The sequence below is a fragment of the Mauremys mutica genome, chromosome 1 (assembly GCF_020497125.1).
Source record: "Mauremys mutica isolate MM-2020 ecotype Southern chromosome 1, ASM2049712v1, whole genome shotgun sequence".
In the NCBI taxonomy this organism is placed as follows: domain Eukaryota; kingdom Metazoa; phylum Chordata; order Testudines; family Geoemydidae; genus Mauremys; species Mauremys mutica.
In genome coordinates, this window is record NC_059072.1 from 337,112,518 (window position 1) to 337,133,048 (window position 20,531).

The window sequence follows — 20,531 nt, forward strand, 5'->3', positions numbered from 1 at the left end:
CCGGGCAGGGCCGCGAACGCGGGGCCGGGAACGCGGGGGGGGGGGGGAGGACGCGGCCAGGGAGGGTCGGGCGGGGACCCGGGGCGGGGGGGGCCGGGCAGGGTCGCGCCCGGGAACGCGGGGGGGGGGACCCGGGGATGGTAGGTGGGGGCACGGCAGGGCGGGGGGGGGTGCGGCCGGAGCCGGGCGGCCGGGGAGGGGTTTGGGGGGAGTCGGGGACGCGGGCCGGGCAGGGTCGCGGCCGGGGAGGCGGGGACGGGCCGCGGCCAGGGACCGGCCGGAGCACACGCCCCCGTTTCCTACCTTAGGGTCATCTTCCTGGGCCGGGGAAGCCTGCCTGCTTCTCAGCCCTCCCAGGCTTCCTGCGCGAACAGCTGATTCGCGGGAAGCCGGGGGAGGAGAAGCAAGGAGGAGCTTCATGGCAGGAGGTGGAGGCAGAATTTGCAACTGTTCGCGCGAACTGTTTGCTAAAATTAGACGCCGGACAGAGAACTTTAGCAAGCGGTTCGCTGTCCGGCGTCTAATTTTAGCAAACGGTTCACGCGAACCGTTGCGAACCGTCTGCAGCTCACCCCTGCTCCAGGGACAATTCAACAAAGGTCTCATAGAGGTCCTCGAAAAGCCTCCGCAGGAGGTTCCTGGGGAGAGGTGCCTTGTTGGGTGCTCCGTGGAAGCACACTCTTCCGCGCCAGGACATCCTTATGTACATGGGAATCATCGCCTCCACAAGCATGGCCGCATATGGTCCTGGTCTCTGCAGGGCTTCCCTTAGCATCTGCTCTTTGTGACTCCGAGGGACCCGCCTCAGGGTGATCTCGTTCATGAAATGCTGCATCTAATTAGGGCAATTAGTGTATTGTTACTGTTGTGAATGGTTGACTTTTACTTTGCATAACAATGACCCTCGCTTAACAGCCACGTGTTGTAGGCCACATAGGAAAAGCATACATTGATCTTTCCCGTGCACTGGCGGGAGTGGCTGGAAAAGGGTCAGAGTATATGATTTCCAGATTGCCTTTAGCGGGAGGGCACAGCTATCCATTAACTGATAAGCAGAATGTACTGTAAGGCTTACCAGGACTGTCTGCTAGACGGATTCAGCTGTCTCTTCCCACTTGTCCGCTCTCCTGTGCAATGCCGCAGCCAATGAGAGCGTATTCCGAAATCTCGAACTTGTCCTGAGATCTCGTGAGACTTGTTGCCCTGTATGGTCTTGTTCAGAGAAACTGACTAGACTGTGTTCACTGTTCACAAACATGTATCTGTTCAAGGAAATCACTTACTTTTCCCATCACACAGCTTCGGCTCTTTCCCGGACTGCCCCGGCATCCCCCTCGCAGAGGCTGGCGCAGATTAGGCGGCGAAAGAAAAAGACTAGGGACGAGATGTTCGCGGAACTGATGGCCTGCTCCAGAGCCGAGGCGGCAGAGCAGAGACAGTGGAGGGAGACCCTATGTCAACAGCATCGCACACACTTCGAACGGGAGGATAGGTGGCGGCAGGAAGACCAGCAGGCGACTCAAACGCTGCTTGGGCTAATGAGGGAGCAAACGGACACGCTCCGGCGCCTTGTTGATGTTCTGCAGGACCGCAGGCAGGAGGACAGAGCCCCCCTGCAGTGTATCTGCAACCGCCCTCCCCCGCCAAGAAGTCCTGCCCCCCCCTCACCCAAAAGTACAAGACGGAGGGGCGGTAGGGGCCGTGAGAACTGTCACTGCACCACTGCATAGCGCTAATGTACCACACACCTCTCACGCTATAAATTTGTAGAAGTGCTTCCCTTACAGGCTCACCCAGTCCCAAATCCAAGTTTCATCCCCCCACTGTGTATTAGATTATTAAAAGCTGTTTGCGGTTATTCATTGTTTCGGTCACGTCTTTCGTGTCAGAGGATTTTTTTGTGTATGGGGGGGGGATTTATAATTGCACGGTATAGCCTACATTACCAGGGTACAGACTTGGGGGCATGATCAACTGCAGGGCACACACACACTGCAGTCAGTAGGCACCAGGGTCACTCTGTGTGGTGTATGCTGCCCCGGGTCATTCTGTGATGTGTATGCTTGTCCAGGGTCCTAGCGCCTGCCACCCCCTTAATGTTAAGGCACGCTGCCCTTACCATGCACTTCCACCGTAGCAATGAGCCTCTCCGCTGCCCTGAGCCCCAACAAGAGCCCTCATCCACGGACAGATACTCACCCTTCCCCCACACCCCTCACCGCTTCCTACGCCCAAACCCGCAGCCCACTGCCGTCATCCAAACCCCTATCCAAAGAAGGCACCACTCGCCCCTTCCTGCAAACCCACCCCTTCCTGCAACCCCTCCCCTTCATGCACAACCACTTGCAACCGTCCCCCACCCCAGAGACCTATGTAGGAGCAGGAGGATGTAATTCCTCTATGGAACAAGCGGTCTGTACATCAGTGCACACCGTGCCCAGCACAGTATGCGTCCATGTTTCAACACCTGAACAGAAATGCAAAGTAAAACAAAGATTTATTAATAATGAGTGTTACAATTAATTTGCTTTAAAACGTGCTTTGGAAGTGGGGGAAACTTGGAGAATGGGGTATGTAACCGCAGATCGAAATCGACACATACAGACACAGGCCCAGGGTCAGTTTCTCTTGAAAGCAAGTGGAGAGTCATAGGTTACCCTGCTCTCCGAGGAAACTTGCTTTCAAAGCCTCCCGGATACACAGCACTTCCCGCTGGGATATTCTCTCGGCACGGGTGTCTGGCTGAGCGTAAACTGCAGCCAGGCGATTTGCCTCAACCTCCCATCCGGACAAAAAGGTCTCGCCCTTGCTCTCACAGAGATTGTGTAGCACACAGCAAGCAGCAATAACTACGGGGATATTCTTTTCGCTGATGTCCGAGCGAGTCAGTAAGCTCCGCCATCTCCCCTTGAGACGTCCGAAAGCACACTCCACCACCATTCTGCACTTGCTCAGCCAGTAGTTGAAGAGTTCCTTCTCTCTGTCCAAGGCGCCTGTATAGGGCTTCATGAGCCAGGGCATTAGCGGGTAGGCTGGGTCCCCGAGGATCACTGTAGGCATCTGCACATCCCCAACCGTTATTTTGTGGTCCGGGAAGAAAGTACCTGCCTGGAGGCGTTTAAACAGACCAGAGTTCCTGAACACACGCGCGTCATGAACCTTGCCCGCCCACCCAACGAAGATGTTGGTAAAACGTCCCCTATGGTCTACCAGTGCTTGCAGCACCATTGAAAAGTAGCCCTTTCGGTTAATGTACTCACTGGCCTGGTGGGCTGGTGCCAGGATAGGGATGTGAGTCCCATCTATAGCCCCACCGCAGTTTGGGAATCCCATCGCGGCGAAGCCATCTATGATGTCCTGGACGTTTCCAAGAGTCACTACCTTTGAGAGAAGTTGCTCAACGATTGCGTGGGCTCCTTCAATCACAGCAACCCCCACGGTAGATTTGCCCACGCCAAAGTGGTTCGCTACTGACCGGTAGCTGTCTGGCGTTGCAAGTTTCCAGAGGGCTATGGCCACTCGCTTCTGCACACTCAGGGCTGCTCGCATCCGGGTGTCCTGGCGCTTCAGGGCAGGGGACAGCAAGTCACAGAGTTCAAGGAAAGTGCCCTTACGCATCCTGAAGTTTCGCAGCCACTGTGATTCATCCCAGACCTGCAGCACTATGCGGTCCCACCAGTCCGTGCTTGTTTCCCGGGCCCAGAATCGCCGTTCCACACCATGAACTTGACCCATTGCCACCATGATCTCCACGGCGCGGCATACCCTGCTTTGTGAGAGGTCTGCGCCACTCTGTGAATTCCTGTCCTCACCGCGCTGCCGGAGCCTCCTCGCCCGATTTCTCAGCAGCTGACTGTGGAAGAGGTGGACGATAAGGTGCGAGGAGTTGACAACGGCCATAAGTGCAGCGATGATCGCAGCGGGCTCCATGCTCGCAGTGCTGTGGCGTACGCGCTGTAACTGACAAGAGAAGGGCGCGAACAGATTTCCCGCTGGAGCTTTCAGGGAGGGAGGGCGTGATTGACGGTTCAATGACAACAGTTACCCAAAAGCACCCTCGACACATTTTTCCCCCAGGAGGCATTGGGGGCTCTACCCAGCATTCCAATGGGCAGCGGGGACTGCGGGAACTGTGGGATAGCTTCCCACAGTGCACCGCTTCCAAAGTCGACGCCAGCCCCGTTACTGTGGACTCAGAAATTCGAATTAGTGTATTTACTGTGGATACACAAATTTGACTTCATAAGGTCGAATCCACAAATTCGACTTAAGTAGATTTGAAATAGTCTTGTAGTGTAGACAAGGCCTGAGTCCCATGTTGTCTATAGGCTTTTAATCATCCTGATCAGAGTTAGAATCCTTCCTTAGATGCCCCGTCCCCTTTTGGTGACACCTGATCTGTACCTAGTCCAGGCAGTCTCAGGGGTGTCTGGGTCAGTGACTGTCTCCCTCTTCACTGATCGATCTCTGTAATCAGTTGTCTGAGGCATTGCGGCTTCCCCAATTAACTGCCCCTTCCTGTGGCAGGGTTTCCCTCTTCCTCCTCAACCAAGCACAGGAAGCCTTGCAGGTGTGTCTAGATAGTGCTGGCCAAGCCCAGAAGAGCTTGTTAGCTTCCTCCTTGATAAAGAGAGGGTGTGCCCCCTCACATAGCCCACCACTCAAGTTGGGAGGGTGGTCTGGGGAGGGCTCCCTCCATCTCCGACGTCCCGTGAAAAAAAAATCAGCGTTAGCATGGGCCTTTCCCACCCAGTGTTGCTCCCTGAAGCTCTAGTGCTGTAGCACGAGGTACCATCACATTAGACACAGTTCAAGTCTTTCATGGTATGGAACCAGCATAGAGGAACATGATTCATGATCAAGGAGAAGGGGCTGCCCAGCAGGTAATACCTCAGGGAATCCATGGCCTGTTTAATTGGTAGCTGCTCTTTTTCAATAATCGAGTAGCCTTTTCTCTAGGGAATTTCTCCAGCGCATCAGCTGAGAGGTGTAGTTAGTCCCTTGAGCTGAGCTGATTTCCCTAGGGAAATCCCATCCATCAGAAGAGGTTCAGGAGCTCTAGGTCTATCACTGTAGCTTTCACTGAGTGAAGGGGAACAGCCTCTGGGGAGCTTGTCACATAGTCAAAAATTACTAATATGTACTAGTGCCCCAAAATGGTCCTTTCCAGGGGCCCAACTATGTCCATTCCAATTCTTTCAAAGGGTGTCTCAATCAAGGGCAAAGGGACCACAGGGAGCCCCTTTGCTGCTGAACAGCTGGCACTCCAGGCAGGAGGAGCAGTATTCTCTCACCTCCTGATGCCGCCCAACCAGTAGAATCAAGCTAGTACTCGTGACAGTGTTTTCTCTCTTCCCAGGTGTCCAGCACATGGGAGGTTGTGCTCAGACTGCAATACTGTCCAGTGATACTTGTGCGGCACCAGCAGCTTGGCCCTTCTTACCCCATTCATGGATCTCTTTTAACTCAGTACAAGTGCTCTTTCTTAACCATGAAGCATGGATACTGCTTGACCCTCTGATGTGCCATTACTTCCTCATTTATAAATGCCAATTGATTATATGCACGGACAATTGGCTATATGTGTAGGATTGTTTTTTGTTCCTGAACAAAATTCCTGCCCTGTAGGAGCACTTCCTCGTCCAGGTTGATAACCTCTTCCTTCTCTGTTGGGGTTGACGATCATGTTGCTAATGATGGTCCTTCTTCGAGGGTCTTCCAGTTCCCTGAGGTTTACCAGGCTTTGAGAGTCACGCTGCAACAACTGACCCTGAACCCCATTCACTGGGCAGACCCGTACAGTAACAACTTGCCAAAAAATGGCCAGTCCCGGCCTATGATTATAAGTTAGGCCAATTTCTTGGCCAGGGCTACAGTTATCACCTTAAAACATGTCCACAGGGTCAGCTATAAATGTTGGCTGGGGTGTTTTCACGTTGCCATATATACACTGTGGGTAAATCAACTTTCTGGGGGACGTTGTTGCCTACAGTTGGAGTCCCAGAGTCTTGGAACTCTTTTCCCTTGGATCATCACCAGCACTGTTAACTTGAGGGGGTGCCATTTTCTGTGCACTGGTTTCTGCAGTCCAGAACCCTGGTCGTATTCACATTCATTAAGAGAGAATCCTTTCTTTATGTGTCCTGTCTGTCCAGAAGAGTAGCAAGTCACCCAGGGGCACTGACAGTAACCGTTCTAGCTGGAGGTGAACTCGGCCATGGAGTAGTGGCCAGCCTCTGTTCTGCAGGTCCTGCTTCAGCTGCTTGAGATGACTGATGGTCCTGCTGGTGGTATCATGTCTGAGCCTGACCCTCTTGTTCCCCGCTGGTCTTCCCATGGCTTAATGGCTGGCTTGATCATCCTGGAGGACATCCCCAAGGGTGGACCCCTCAGAGTGGGTGTTACCACTTTGAGGTTGCCTTCACAGGTTTCTCTCAAGCCTGTCCTGTGTGGCATCAAGGTCTTGAGGAATTCTGTCTCTAGCAGCCCTTTTGGTCTCTAGAAAACTCTCCATTAACCATACTGTATCTGACAAAGTCCCAGGTCATGGTACCGTACCCACTCTCTGCCTTTTGCTGCCAATATCCTTACAAATTATTCGGTCACAATTGATTTAGCAACCTGAGCCCGAGACCTTTCTTCTGGGTGGAGCCATTTCCAACAGTATTTCTTCGAACACTGAGCTACTACCAAGGGTCTAGCCCCCTTGGGAGGGGTTTTGGACCTAAAAGATAAACAGTGAGTTTCCCAGGAAATGTCCAAATAGTCCAAAAAGCGGGACTTTACTTGTTTATAATCCTAGTCTGCTTCAAATCCAGGTTATGTTAGGCCACCTGTGCTGGACTTGTCAAGTACAGACCCAAAAATCAAAGCACACTGCTCAGGGGCCACCAGAAAGCTCGTTCTACTTTCTCAAAGGTAATTAAAAAGGCCCTAGCATCATTGTCTGGCCCCATCTTGTTTAGCTTCATTGGTATTGGTGTGGGGGACCCACTATGGCAGTACTGTGCCCAGCAGGGACTTCTGAGGAGTGCAGGGTTGGCACAATACACTGTCATCTCCTTGTGGAATTCCTGCTGCTGGGTCATCAACTCTCTCAGCAGCAGGTGCCGTTGCATCATGTGAACTTGCTCTTGGGTGGTCCGTTGCTGCTGAGTTGCTTGCTGCTGCTGCATCTCCACTGGCCACTTATACCACTGCTCAGGTTCCATCTTGCTCAGAGCTACTAAGCTCTGTCTCCCTCTGTGGGCTTTTTCCCCCCTTGTATCAGGCATAAGCTGCCTGCATTCTCCACCACTTGTGGTGGGTGGAGGCACCTTGAGTCCCCATGGTTTGGGTTGCTTCCATCTCTAACACTCACATATGCCCTCTCAGTACCATTATGGAAAATCTGAAAAAATTCTGGATTGGAGTCAACTTTAACCTCTTGCCATGTTTGATTTCTAAACACACACAAAACAATGATTTTCTGTGCTTCTGAATTGGTCTTTCATCTCTACTCTGAAGTAAAGTCAATGTAATGATGGGCTTAATGTAAAAAATAAACAACTTGGTAATAGTGACCCATGAATATTTTGGGGAGGAGAGAGGAAACCAGCCAATTTTTATTAGGAAGACATTTGTGAAAGGATATGATATAATGTGTATCTCTTAGTTTTAATGCTGACATTCTCTAGAAAGACAAGATAGTTCTGATCAGGAGATACTCTATGCATAATTAAATGTGTAATTTAAATGTATTAAAAATCATAGAACTAACATGAAGTTTGCAGCCACCATATTGTTCACTCTGCCTGTTATAGCCTTTTTCCTCCCCTGTGTCTGTCTTTTCTATTTAGATTATAAGCTCTTTGGGGCTGGGACTGTACTCTGTGTCTGTACAGCACCTAGCACAATGAGGCCCCATTCTTGTTTGCTTCTTAGGCAATGATTAAAATAATAATTCACCTTGTCATTTGATTTTTGCTAGGGGGCCTCTTTTTTGTAAAGCCAATGCGATCCAAAAGCTATGTGACAATGATGGACCCCCTCCAAGAAACCTATGGGAACACTATGGGAACCCTTCTCTTTCTTCCAACATTGATAGGAGATGTATTTTGGTTTGCAGCTATTCTTTCTGCTTTAGGTAAGTAGATATCTTATACATACACTCATTCAGAATAGATTTCCTTTTCCGCTCGCATCATGTAGCTTTTTTTAAGAGTCAGTAGTCTCCGGATCCTTATAGTATTTGTGCAGATACACAGAAATTTGAACAGAACACAACTATTCAACCATAATAGGGAAATGAGCAATAAAAATCCACACAAAAGACTCATAGACCTGTTATTACACAACTGTAAGCTGTAGTATCTGAACCACTGCTGCAGAGTGTTTGGACTACTTCTGCAGAGAGAACACTGTAGCGTTTTATTTAATATAAGGGTGGGGTTAATTTTGTTCTAGTACTAGGCAGTGGTTCCCCGAGGGCAAGGATGACAAACACATAGATTTGTAGACCTCATGTTTGCAAAGGAAACTTTCTATGTGACGTAGGACAGGGCAAAGTTTTCCCATCAAAAGTTTTTTGTCCAATGGAAAATTTGGATTTCGACTAAACAAAAATTATCATGGAGAGTGAGAGGAAGGGAGGCAGGGAGAAAGGAGGACTGAGAAGGAAGAGTTACAAAGGGTAGAAATAGCAGTGATGTTAAAGGTAGAATATTCTCCCTCTCAGTGATGCTGAAGGTACTGAACAAATAATGATAAAAACTAAATATTTAGCTACTACATACTTCCACCCTGTGCAAACCTGCCATTGACATCAGTGGGAAATCCACTTGTGCTAAATTTATACCCCTGCCACAGAGCATGATAATAAAGGGAAATTTGCTTTCTCCTCAAAGGGGTAGCTAGCACACTACAGGAAGTCCAGAGTCTTGTGGCACCTTATAGACTAACAGACGTTTTGGAGCATGAGCTTTCGTGGGTGAATACCCACTTCGTCGGATGCATGCATCTACATGCATGTATACTACATGCATCCGACGAAGTGGGTATTCACCCACGAAAGCTCATGCTCCAAAACGTCTATTAGTCTATAAGGTGCCACAAGACTCTTTGCTGCTTTTACAGATCCAGACTAACACGGCTACGCCCCTCTGATACAGGAAGTCCATTACAAGTAGCTGGATTCTGACTGCTACAGCATGGGTGTGGCCTAAATCTGTCCATGGATCCAGTGGTGAAGAAGCCCCATAAGGGAGAGAGAAGCAGGGACAAAATGACACAGTGGGAGGGAAAAGCAGAGAGGGAAAAGCAGAGAAACAGCCTCGCTCTTAACACACTCGCCACTGGGAAAGAAAGGGGAAGCTGTGGCAGCAGACAGTCTTAATAAGAAAGAGCAACTGAGGTAGGACAAAAGAGGAAAGAGAAGGACTGGAGGTGCGTGAAGGGAATAGAAAAGGAGAGTGACTCCGGGGGATATAAAGTGGAGAGCTAAAGAAATGAGCAGGGGGACTTGATGAGGAAATAGGAGACACAGAGAAAGAGTAAAAGAGGTGGGCACAGGTACAAAAAGATGGGGAAGAGGATGAGAGACAGAAGATGAGAGAGACCAAGGGAAGTGTCAAAGAAGGAAAATTGAGATGTAGAAAAGAATTAAATTGGAAGATAGAAAAACAGGAATGGTTTGTTGGGGTGTTGTTTTCTGAGAAGACTTTGTGATAAACCCAGGACAGACAGCTGCAAGGGAAGGGTAGAAATGAGTCTCAGAGGGTTAAGAGGCCCTCCTCCCTATCAACTGGGGGGTAACTACGGGTCAGTCAGGTTCAGCTGAGAAGGGGTTACCAAAGTATCAATTAGAATCAGCTGAGAGGGAGCTACCTGAGGTTAATTAGAATCAGCTGATTCCAACTAAGGGCTGCCTGAGACCTTTTTAAACCCTCCCCTGTGGGGAAGGAAGGGGAAGAGAAGAGAAGAGAGAGAAGGAGCCCTGCTGCCAGGAGGTTAGGAGCAGCTAGACAGTGAGCCTCACCAGGAGGAGAGGCAGTATTCTCTCCCACACGGGAGGAAAATATGCTAAAAAGGACTGGTGGAGAGAAGGAGCAGACTTCCCCTGTGTCCCAAGGGGGACCATATTACCCAAGCCTGTCTCGCCAGGACTAAAAGCAGCAGAGGCTGGGGAGACCGAGAAGGTGCCTTGCCACAACTTGTAAAGAGAGTCTTCAGAGACAGGCAATGAAAATGATTAAGGGCCAGGCAAAACTTCCATGTGAAGAGAGAATGAAATGATTGTTTACCCTAAAGGGGAAGGGAATAAAATGGGACATGATAAAAGCAAACAAAATAATGAGTGGCCTAAAGAAGGTAGGTTAAGAATTCTATTCACCCTCTCCATAATACAAGAGGAATGGGACGTTCCATGAAAGTGCAAGACAGCAAATGTAATACTGATAAAAGGAAATGCTTTTGCACAATGCACATTTAAGCTGTGGAACTCATTGTCACAAGATATCACTGAGTCCCAGAGCTTACCAGGATTCAGAAAATGATTAGATATTTATATGGATAATAAATATATCCAGAGTTATGCTAGTATTTTTCTAAAAGAACAAAAGTTTGAATAGGATAAGCCCTCAGACTGCAAGACATAAGCCAACTTCTAACTGGCAGGGTTAAGGAGCTTTCTGTGTGAATAAGATATTCCATGATTTCAAGTTTTCTTCCACCTTCCTCTGAAGCATCTGGTACTGGCCACTGTCAGAGGCAGAATACTGGGTAGGATGGAGCACTGTTCTAACAGAGTCGGGCAATTCTTAAATTCCTAGGAAACCCAGACAGAATGACCAGATTGAGAGTCTAGGGATTTGGAGGTGGGAGGAGAAAGTATGTGGATGTTGTATGGATGGGAAATGTGGAATACTGAGGATATCTTTCACCAAAGATTTTTTTCTGGGCTAAAGCCACTTTACACATCACCTCTGACTGTTACACATTGGTAAGTGGGTGTAAGTGAGTTTGAAGGAGCCTAGAGGAGTTTAAGCAGGTGTAACTTACACACTGACGGAGCTGGAAGATAGGACTGTAGCAAGAAAACCAACGCACAGGAGGATGTAACTTAAGTATGCCTCAGCTTACTTTAACTCACACTCCTTTCCAGCCTTTGGGTGCATAAATGACACCAACTTAGACCTCCTTAAACTCCTTTATACCATCTCAAGTATCATTTCTGAAATTGGTCCTTGGTGTTTCCACCCACAGAGGAATCAAAAGGGAAAGGGAACACTGAGACTGAGGACAGTTTGTTGCACTGCTTGAGGCTAGCCCAATTTTAGTACTGACGGAACTGTAAAAATGGAATATTCACAACCACCACCATGTTGGGGAGTCATTTAAAATAAAATTTAAAAAATTGTATAATAATTTCTGCTCCATTAGATGCATGAGGGCTCCTTGCATCAAGTTTTGGTTTATAACAGGAGTATTGATTGCAGTTCTGTGATTGGCATGGTGCCAACTGTTTAATTATAGTGTGTGTATGTGTAACCCACACACCTGGTTACAGATGTATGTATGTATGTTCGTGTGGGTGTGTGAGTGTATATATATATAAAGCTGTCTTTCTTTGCAGGGGCTACAATGAGTGTGATCTTGGATATCAGAGGATATTTAGCTATCATCATTTCAGCATGTACTGTTATACTCTACACTTTACTGGGAGGACTATACTCAGTTGCGTACACTGATGTGATACAGCTGGTTTTTATGATGGTCAGCCTGGTAAGGCCTATACACTTCTGTGATTTTAGATTGAGGTGTAACAGAGGTACAGCACAAGAAACCTGTTTATGTAGAGAAGGGGCTTTTTTATTATTTCCTGACCTCATTATTGCATGGTTAATAACAATCTAAGTCCTCATTAAAAAGCAGCCTTTGCTCCAAAGTAAATTATATACAGGATGTGAAACAGAGAAGTTCCTTAGTCATAAAACCAACGCCATTTTACCCAACATTAAATGCAGCCACTTCTGGGGTGGATGGTAGTAACAGCACATACTCACGCTACACAACAGTTTAGGAGAAGAGAAAATACCAGAAATAACAAAACTACAGGAAGAATTTAGTTTGATTGTACTAATTGCCCCACTTGGAATCGACCCAGTCACTGGGGCTAACGCTGCTACTATTGTGAAATTGCCATAAAATTTTATAGTGTATAGTGACAACCTTAGGGCAGGTCTACACTACAACCAGGATCAATGCTCTGAGATCGAGCCACCGGTGGTTGATTTAGTGAGTCTAGAGAAGACTCCAAATTGACAGCAGATCGCTCTCCAGTCGAACCCTGTACTCTATACCCAATGAGAAGAGTAAGTAAGTTGACAGGAGACTTTCTCCCTGCGGTAACTCGACCTAAGGTACATCGACTACGGCTACGTTATTTACGTAGCTGGAGTTGCATAGTGTAGGTCAACTTACTGTGGTAGTGTAGACATAGCCGTAGTTTTACATCTCATCTGAAAGATGACACCCTCCAGCAGCACAGAAACCCTGCAGCTATCAATTGACACGGGGCGGGGGGGGGGGGGGGGGGAGAAGAGGTACCTATTGAATTCCCAGAAAACAGTTGGCGATTGAATTCAAATAGAGGGAAATAGTTCAAGCAAGTTCATGCTCCTTTGGGAAAAAACAGCTGACTCACATACAGTCCACAAAAGATTCTCTGATTTACACCAGTATAAATCTGGAGTAATCCCACAGAAAATACTCTGAATTTACACCTCCAAAATCCAGAGCAGGATTTGGCCTCATAGATTTATGAGTGTAACTAGATCAGAATCTAACCCAGTTTCAGTCCCAAGGATCTTTCAGTATGTCTTATTAAGACAAACACTTCACTGGCTTACAAGAGGATTTACACAGCAGCATAAATCATATGTAAAACCCTTAATGAGGCTCGGAGCAGAGCACAAGGTGAACAATAATTCTTTTATGAGGCTGTAGTGTTGTAGTTTCTAGGTCAATTCATCAAAAGACCAAATTTCCTAAGTCCTTCCAAGTGCCTTCCCCAGTAGCGTATTTTAAGTCTAGAATGTGCGAGAGTGCCAGAAACCACCTCAAAGTCAGAATTTATTAGAAAACAATTCTTCTTTCTGCAAAGCTGGAACATGCCATTTTCTAAATGTCTGTGTTAAAACAGCAACAGGTTTCTCAAGCAATATACTATTCAGACTCACAAAAACCTCAATTCCACCCTCTCTCCAAATCACTGTTAAACTGAGGTACAGGTTTAAAAATATAAATATATTTAAGAACTTAAGGGGGAAATATCATCAGAAAATATTTTAGGTATTTTTTTTAAAAAGATTCAAAATTCAGATTAACATTACACTTGGGGGGGGGGACCGCACACATGTTGGAAGATTTGGAAATGCTGATTTCAGGTACCCAAAGTTAGGTGAAAGTTTAAAGAAAAGTCCTTGCCCAATGGCGCTTAAAAACAACTCAATTCTATAAGCACATGTGTAACTTTACTCATGTGAGTGACCCCATTCATTTCAAGTACAGTTATGCACATGCTTAAATGTTTGTAGGACAGGTACCTACCTTTCCAGTCCTACACTGAGTTCTTCGTGGGAGGATCCCTGCATTTACATAGACCTTCAATGAAATCCATGGGTCTGCAGGCAGGCATGGGGGTCTGTGTAGGACACAGGGTCTGTGTAGGTTTCAGAGCACAGTCCTATAAACACTTACATGAAGGCAAGCAGTCCAATGGAACTAATTCACATACATAAGTATTTGTAGGATGGAGCCTTTATGGACATCCAAAACAATCCCAACAGAATGAGCAGTAGGAGGTGACTGTCAGAGTGTCGCACTTTAATTTGTAATGAACGGGTCTGTAACAACACTTCTAAATTAGATGGGCTGAAATTAAAACTCTTTAAATCAAAAACAGTGTTTAGTCTTAGCAAGGGCAGCTCTAGCTTCTTTGCCGCCCCAAATACAGCAGTCAGGCAGCCTTCAGCGGCTTGCCTGCAGGAGGTCCCTGGTCCCGTGGATTCGGCGGCTTGCCTGCGGAAGGTCCGCCGGTCCCGCGGCTTCAGCGTACCTGCTGCCGAATTGCAACCTCCCACAGGCAAGCTGCCGAAGGCTGCCTGACTGCCGCCTTCGTGGCTTGCTGCCCCAGGCACGCACTTGGAGCGCTGGTGCCTGGAACTGCCACTGAGTCTTAGCATATTAGAAAAAGATCATGATGATTATGACTCTGGATCCAACACCACCAATCACTGGAGCTCTGTCTTTGAAGGGTCAGATTACTGCACATATTTCTTAAAACAGTTACCCCACGTATTCTAGAGAGACAGGGAGTGCCTACACAAGCTCTTCTTATGCCAGGATTATTATGAGTATTCCAAGTGGAAGAGGATGCATTCTATAAGTGGTAAACAGGGCCGGCTCCAGGCACCAGTTCAGCAAGCAGGTGCTTGGGGCGGCCAAGGGGAAGGGGCGGCACGTCGGGCTCTTCAGCGGCAATTCAATGGCGGGTCCCTTGGTCCCTCTCAGAGGGAAGGACCGGCTGCTGAATTGCCGAAGAAGAAAGTGGTGTGGTGGTGGAGCAGGCGTCAATCGCAATCGTGGTTTGTTTTTTTTGTTTTTTTCCTCTGCTTGGGGTGGCAAAAACCTTGGAGCTGGCCCTGGTGGTAAATGAGACACTAAAACTCACATAACCTACAGCTTCCGACCCCAAATCCCTTCCACAGAATGCTCCTCCAAGGCTCAACATGGGAGTGACTCACCGAGCTCTGCAGAATATTAATTCCATGCAGCCTGACTCTCCTCTCTCTGACACCAACTGTATGCCAATGTAACTCCATGGAGCTAATCCTGATTTACGGTGATGTGAGATGAGCTTCAGGTCGTATGGGTTTTGGAAGAGCTAGGTTTAGGACACAGCAGCCCTTCTCCTGACTGTAGTTTTTCAGGTGCAGAGATAGCATAAGCCAGGATCTGGCTTCTGCGTTTTTGTTCAGACCGTTTTACTCTAATATCACAAACAAAATAGTCACATGGGAATTCAGGCAGGGAGATCCGCACAGGCCAAAGTGGGGAAACTTTAGTCTTCAGTTTATCTTTCCTTAAATATTGCAAGAAGCCTGGGGTATGACCCAAGGGATAGACTTTATTTGAACTCCGCAAGGCTTTATTACTGCAGTCTTCCAACTGCTTTCATGGAACAGCATGGGCCCCCTCTGGTGGCTAGGTTAACACATGCGTCTGATGAAGTGGGCTGTAGCCCACAAAAGCTTATGCTCAAATAAATTTGTTAGTCTCTAAGGGGCCACAAGTACTCCTGTTCTTTTTGCGGATACAGACTAACACAGCTTCTACTCAGAAACAGGTTAACACTAGTCACTTAACCGGCAGCTCAGCCTAATGTGATCCAGAACATGGCTATAAACAAAACAGCTGTCTTCAAAAGGCTTTAGCCATTTAGGCAAGATTGATTTTTTCACCCAGAATGGGTGCTCAGGATGGGGTGAGGGAAGCAGGAGGCACCAGGAATGGTTGGGTTCCACAAGCACACTCACACATAGCTAGAAATAACTGCTGCACTTGTGTCTAGAGAGCACAAGGAGAGTACACCAGCCTCTCCCAAAGAGGCAGGACAGACAATGCCCTCACCCTATCTACGCCAGCCAGCAGAGACGCTCCCCACCGTGGGGAGTGTGGTGTTCTTCTTGAGGCCCAGAGAGCTTATATTTAACATGACATTATTACTTAAACACTTATAACACAGCAACAAGATCCTGCTATAAGTAACAGCCAGCCACAGCTTGCTCTGGCCTGGCAGTCTGGAACCCCGCCTTCCAAAATGGAGGATGACCTTTGGTCTCTGCTGCCACACCCCACATCCTTACAGCACAATCACAGCTGTTCCCCACTGGGAGGGCACTATGTACATGGGGCATAGCCACAAGTGGGCCTGGGTGGGCCGTGGCCCATCCACTTAGCATCCAGGTTCACACCCTCCAGCCCGGCTCTGCTCCGGCCCTAGCACTTGCCCTGTTCCGCCCGCCGGCCGGCACTCCAGCCAGGGGATAGGGTCAGGGTGTGGGGGCTTGCCCACTCCACCCACTCAGTGCTCCAGATGGGGAATGGGGTCGGGGGCTTGCCCCGCTCCACCCGCCTGCCTAGCACTCCAGTCGGGGAGCAGGGTCAGGCGCTTGCCCCGCTCTGCCCGCCCGGTGCTCCAGCCAGAGAGCGGGGTCGGGGTGCAGGTGCTTGTCCGCCCACCCACCCGAAGTTGGGGCCCACCCAAGTGTCCCGGCCTGGCTACGCCACTGCTATATACAGTAGTACAACATAAAGGGGAGTGTACCAGTGACACTGCTCTTAGTCTTGTATTCTACAGGGTTTGTGTCTTCACATCACCACCTCCATGGGCCTTACAGCCAAAGCTGAGTTCTTAAAGATTTAGGGCAAAAGTAAACCTTCAGTTTTTAGGTATGTTCAGGACAGCAGCCTCATGTGCAGATCTGTAAAGAGGGTCAAGGCAACGCTCTGTGAGTGAGTCCCATCCAGGATTCTCAAGGGGGAAAGTGCTTGCTGTACCTTTAGAAGGCTCTCTGAGTTATAACAATGTTGAGTTACCAGTACAGTATCTATTTCAGTGGGGAAAACAGGAAACTGCATTATCACTGCTTAATCATCATCATTGTTCAAGAGGCTGCATGGTTAATATTTCAGCCGCTGTTTTGTTAGAGCCAAATGGGATTGCTTCCATTTGATTTGCCACTGGCTGTTCCCAGCTGTTGTGTATTTGGTTGTCATGGGTTTTGTTACTATGGCAACTGAGTTAGACTATTAAGGGATAGCTCAGACGGTTTCAACTGGCTGAGTGAGCTCTCTGTTTCTGTAAATAAAATGGAGGTTTTGGTTAGCTGTCTGCTCTCTGGCCTCAAGTGATTGCTTCCTACACCGGCTGCCCCTAGGACATAACACCAGCCCCATAGCAGTGTATTCCATCAAGAAGCTGAGGTAAACTGCACTGGATATGCCTACACGGGGTCAGGACTAGGCGAGGCTGTGCCATAGAACACAGCACGACACCCACAGGACCTGTGCAGCAGCCTCTCCGCAGGTTTATAGGAAACCTCAGGTATGAGGAAGAGTCCCCTGACATGCTTCCCCACTTAAACCAGCTTTAGGGCTGGTTTGTAGCACCAGAGCAATGCAAAGCAACCTCTCTGTACAAAACCAGCCACCTTATAAAATGACAAGGACAGAGTACCCATGTGAGCTATATGAAAAGAGCTCTTGAAAACAAGACAGAAGTTTAAATGGAAAGGTTAAACAGGACTAGGTACACCACAGTTAATTTTCCCCTTCTCAGCCTCACTCTACTCACAACACCGCCACCCTTAACATTAGAAAAATCCCATATGAGAGCTTAAAGGTGGGAGGCAATTTCAGATTTCTGTGGAATCCCAAGGTTTGGTGGTGGTATGGTATGGGGAGGTGGAATTTCAGGTTCATAGGGAAAACAGAGGAGTTACAAATGTTGTCTGGTGTACATTAGCCTATTGTACTGATAATTGTTTTTATGCTAAACACAGTGGACTTGTGTGCCATTTGCGCTGCTGAACTCTGCAACTGAAAACATTTATTATACTGCTGTTAATGAATTCTATCAAGTACCATGGATTGGCAAACTGGAAACAGAGTATCTTGGAAGATGGTTAGATGAACTTCTGTATGTGGTAAGATCTTTTTTCCATCCTTTCCATCTAATAGTTCACCTGGAGTGTCAGTAAAAGCAAAGCACCTTTTTATAAACCCACCAGTACAGCCTGAATTTTACACGATAGAATAGAGGGAGAAAGACACTTGGGAACTGCAGATATTTGTATGGATGCAGGGCCGTCCTTAGCCATACGCAAATTTCCTGGTGCCCTGCACAGCTGCGTGCTGCTCCAGCCCCTGCTCTGCCTCTTCCCCAGACTCCCCACCCCTGCCCTACCTCAGCCCCACCTCTTCCCACCCCTGCTCTGCCCCAGCCCTGTCCCCACTCCACCCCTTACCCCAAGCCCCCGCCCTGCTCTGCCCCTACCCCACCTCTCCTCACCCCTTCTCCGCCCCCACCCTGCCTCTTCCCGCCCCTGCTTTGCCCCAGCCCCTCCCCCACTCCACCCCTTCCCCCAAAGCCCCCGCCCTGCTCTGCCCCACCCCGCCTCTTCCCACCCCTTCTCCGCCCCCACCCTGCCTCTTCCCGCCCCTGCTTTGCCCCAGCCCCTCCCCCACTCCACCCCTTCGCCCAAAGCCCCCGCCCTGCTCGCCCCGCCCCGCCTCTTCCCACCCCTGCTCCACCCCTGCCCCACCTCTTCCCGCCCCTGAGGAGTGCAGCAGGGGGTGGGAAGTGCAGGGACCTGACCCCAGCCGCGCCACTGGTGAGTGCTGGGGGGGGTGGTTCCCCTCTGCCCCCCAAGCCAGCCCCCACCGCCACAGAGGCCTGCTCCCCTGCACGGGGGACGGGGCTGCGTAGGGCCCCAGAATAGCTAGGGATGGCCCTGTATGGATGCATCTTTATTATGGTTAAGGCTAAGATTTTGTCATGGGTATTTTTAGTAAAAGTCATGGACAGGTCATGGGTAAAAGAGAAAAATTCACAGAAGCCGTGACCTGTCCGTGACTTTTACTAAAAATATCCAAGACAAAATGGGGACCTGCGGGTCCCCACACCGCCTGAAGCAGGGCAGCTGCTTGGGGCTAGGAGCTGCCTGCAGCAGCTGGGGACAGCGGGGTACTCCTGCCACCTGCAGCTCCAGGGGTCCCCCACTGCCTATGGAAGCTGGGAGCTGTGGGGTGCCCAGGCCTCCCATGTCAGTCGGGAGCTCCAAGGTACCTCCGCCGCCTGCAGCTCCAGGGCCCCGTGGCAGCCGGGAGCTAGGGGGTTCCCCTGTGGCCGCAGCAGCTGGGAGATGTGGGGTGTCCCCACCACCCACCGGGGCCAGGAGCTACACGGTACCCCTGCTAACCGCAGCTCCGGGGGCCCATGGTGGCCAGGAGATGTGGGTGGTACCCCTATCACCTGCAATGGCTTGGAGCAGCGGAGGCCACCCCACAGCTCCCAGCCCCACAGCTCCCAACCACAGCAGGCTGAAGTCACGGAGGTCGCTGGAAGTCACGGATTCCATGACTTCCACAACCTGTGACTAAATCATAGCCTTAATTATGGTGCATTAATGTCAGGTGCGCCTCATAGTTGAAACATTGCATTCAGGTGGGCACTCCAAATCTAGATGTTTATCAGAATTACCTGAACCTCTTTGGCCTGTAGAACTGGACTTTTAAGAGCATAGGCATTGCAGGGACACGTAATAAACATTCCAGGCCAGATTCTCAACTGACATAGCACCACTGACGTCACTAGAGCTTTACAACAACGGAGAATCTGGCCAGGGAATGGGAATACCATTACAACAGCCTTACTCACAGTATTTTGGCATGGCTACTTCAGGTCCTGAATGGATCCTAGAAATGCATACGGAAAACAATTAAACAGCAACTTCTCTTTTCCAACTTGCCAGAAATGTTTGATTCAGATTCACTTCAAGGGAGAGGCGAAAGGTTGGGTGGGTTCTTATTTTACCAGACCATTTCTCCTATAGCCACAGCCTACAAAAGATTTCACCACCAGGAGTGAGAGTGCCAGGGAATGAAACAGGTGTAAGATATATATAAATAATAAATAGGGCTGTTGATTAATCGCACTTAATTCATGCGATTAACTCAAAAATTTAATCGTGATTAATCGTATTGTTAAACTGTTCAGTACCAATTGAAATGTATTAAATATTTCTGGATGTTTTTCTTAATTTTCAAATATATTGATTTCTATTACAACACAGAATACAAAGTGTACAGTGCTCACTTTATATTATTTTTATTACAAATATTTCCACTGTAAAAATAATAAACAAAAGAAGTAGTATTTTTCAATTCACCTCAGACAAGTACTTTAGTGCAATCTCTTTATCATGAAAATGTAACTTACAAATGTCGACTTTTTTTGTTACATATCTACACTCAAAAACAAAACAATGTAAAACTTTAGCGCCTACAAGTCCATTCAGTCCTACTTCTTGTTCAGCCAATTGCTAAGACAAACAAGTTTGTTTACATTTATGGGAGATACTGCTGTCTGCTTCTTATTTACAATGTCACCTGAAAGTGAGAACAGGCATTCACATGGCACTTTTGTAGCCGGCATTGCAAGGTATTTACGTGCCAGATATGCTAAACGTTCATATGCCCCTTCATACTTTCCCACCATTCCAGAGGACATACTTCCATGCTGATGATGCTCATTAAAAAAATAATGTGTTAATTAAATTTGTAACTGAACTCCTTGGGGGAGAATTGTATGTCTCCTGTTTAGTTTTACCCGCATTTCACGTTATAGCCGTCTCGGATGATGACCCAGCACATATTTGTTTCACAGCAGATTTGACAAAACGCAAAGAAGGTACCAATGGGAGATTTCT

At 48.5% G+C, this 20,531-nt stretch overlaps 1 protein-coding gene across 1 annotated transcript in view; it reads left to right on the top strand.

Annotated features, from left to right (window-relative positions):
• The window catches only part of LOC123355311 (high-affinity choline transporter 1-like), a 40,815-nt gene that overhangs the window by 12,467 nt on the left and 7,817 nt on the right, over nt 1-20,531 (top strand). Inside the window, exons 4-6 of the mRNA XM_044997658.1 lie at nt 7,970-8,125; nt 11,612-11,760; nt 17,604-17,747. Coding sequence (XP_044853593.1) covers nt 7,970-8,125; nt 11,612-11,760; nt 17,604-17,747 — 449 coding nt within the window. The remainder of the gene's footprint in view (nt 1-7,969; nt 8,126-11,611; nt 11,761-17,603; nt 17,748-20,531) is intronic.